This window comes from Augochlora pura, unplaced genomic scaffold (assembly GCF_028453695.1).
Source record: "Augochlora pura isolate Apur16 unplaced genomic scaffold, APUR_v2.2.1 APUR_unplaced_6229, whole genome shotgun sequence".
NCBI lineage: Eukaryota > Metazoa > Arthropoda > Insecta > Hymenoptera > Halictidae > Augochlora > Augochlora pura.
Genome location: NW_027586779.1, coordinates 1 through 1,306, shown reverse-complemented (window position 1 = coordinate 1,306; position 1,306 = coordinate 1). Strand labels below are relative to the sequence as shown.

The 1,306-nt window shown below is 48.2% G+C and overlaps 1 protein-coding gene across 1 annotated transcript; it reads left to right on the top strand.

Annotated features, from left to right (window-relative positions):
• Positions 1-518: 518 nt before the first annotated feature.
• Positions 519-1,286, top strand: LOC144478014 (uncharacterized; the record flags this gene model as incomplete). The annotated part of the gene is made up of 1 exon (XM_078195739.1): positions 519-1,286. A coding segment is annotated over one exon (768 nt), but the record flags the coding sequence as incomplete, so codon positions are not given.
• Positions 1,287-1,306: the final 20 nt, after the last annotated feature.

Genomic DNA, 1,306 nt, shown 5'->3' with positions numbered 1-1,306 from the left:
GTATGAAAATCGTTAAAAAACCGAAGAGTATCGCAATAATCACTTTCACAGGTTCCAATAGCTTTGGTGTGGTTTTGTTTACAAAACATGCTCGAAACGATGTTTGTTCGTGTTTTGTTAAGCCGTCCACCTCACGCAACAGCGTAAACATATTGCTTAGTTACGCATAGTTAAACTACTGTACCGATTGATATTTCCTTTCTCTAATCCGTATCCCTCGTATCCGGACCAAAGTAAAAGAGCGGCGGTTTTCCGAGGAAAGGAAAAAACCGAAAGCTTTTTTAAACAAGGTCCTTCGAGCCGGATACAGAGGTGGAAAGGATAAGATAGAAGGATACAGTACACAAGGGGCAGAGCGCAAATCCTAGATTGTCGTACGAGTCGACTTATTAATCCTCGGGAAGATGTCTAAGGTCGCCTCACACTCAGAGTCTATCGAGCGGGAACACGATAGATCCGTGGTGGATCTCGAGGCCCGCTTAGACCGAGTCAAGAAGATTATAGACAATCTGAAGTAGACCGGTCGAGACAACTACTCTGAGACCCTACTCGAGCAAAAACTGGCCTACGCTACTCGATTGTGGGACGAAGCTTTCGATCGCTGGATCGAGATCAAGTCAACCGTCCACGTGACGAGGCGTAAGGACTATCAGATTTTTGCCGACAACCGCATAGAAAGGGAAGAGGACGCATTCCTGGCTTTCCAAGATTATGTCGCTCAGGAGCTGACTAGAATCAGGGAATTGAATCAGCCAGGACCGTCAAACCAATCTTCCTCACGGTATAGAGTACCGATTCAGCTTCCACAGCAGCGTTTGCCGAAGTACGGAGGGGATCCGGAGAAATGGGATCATTTCGAGGATCTCTTCAATTCCGGCGTTATTAAAAACGAATGCCTGTCGGATGTGCAAAGGATGCACTATCTGGCCGCCTGCTTAGAAGGAAAGGCTCTTGCTGCGATTTCGCACCTTGAAATCAAGGGTACCAATTTCGAAATCGCATGGACCACTCTGAAGAACGAGTTCGGTCTCCCTCGCTTCGTAACCGCGAGGCTGCTGGATCAGGTGACCAAGCTGAAGCAAATCCGCAAGGGCGACCTCGCTAGCTTACAACAGGTCACGGTCGGATTCAAGCATGCTGTGGCGGCACTAGAAAAGCGAGGAGACTTCGAAGAGTTGTGGAAGTGGATGCTTGTGCATCTGATCAAACTCCAACTCGACGACGAACTGGAATGGGAGTGGGAAAAGTCGCTGAAGCTTTCCAAGGATTACCCTTCGTACAACGAAGTGATGGACTTCCTGGAGAC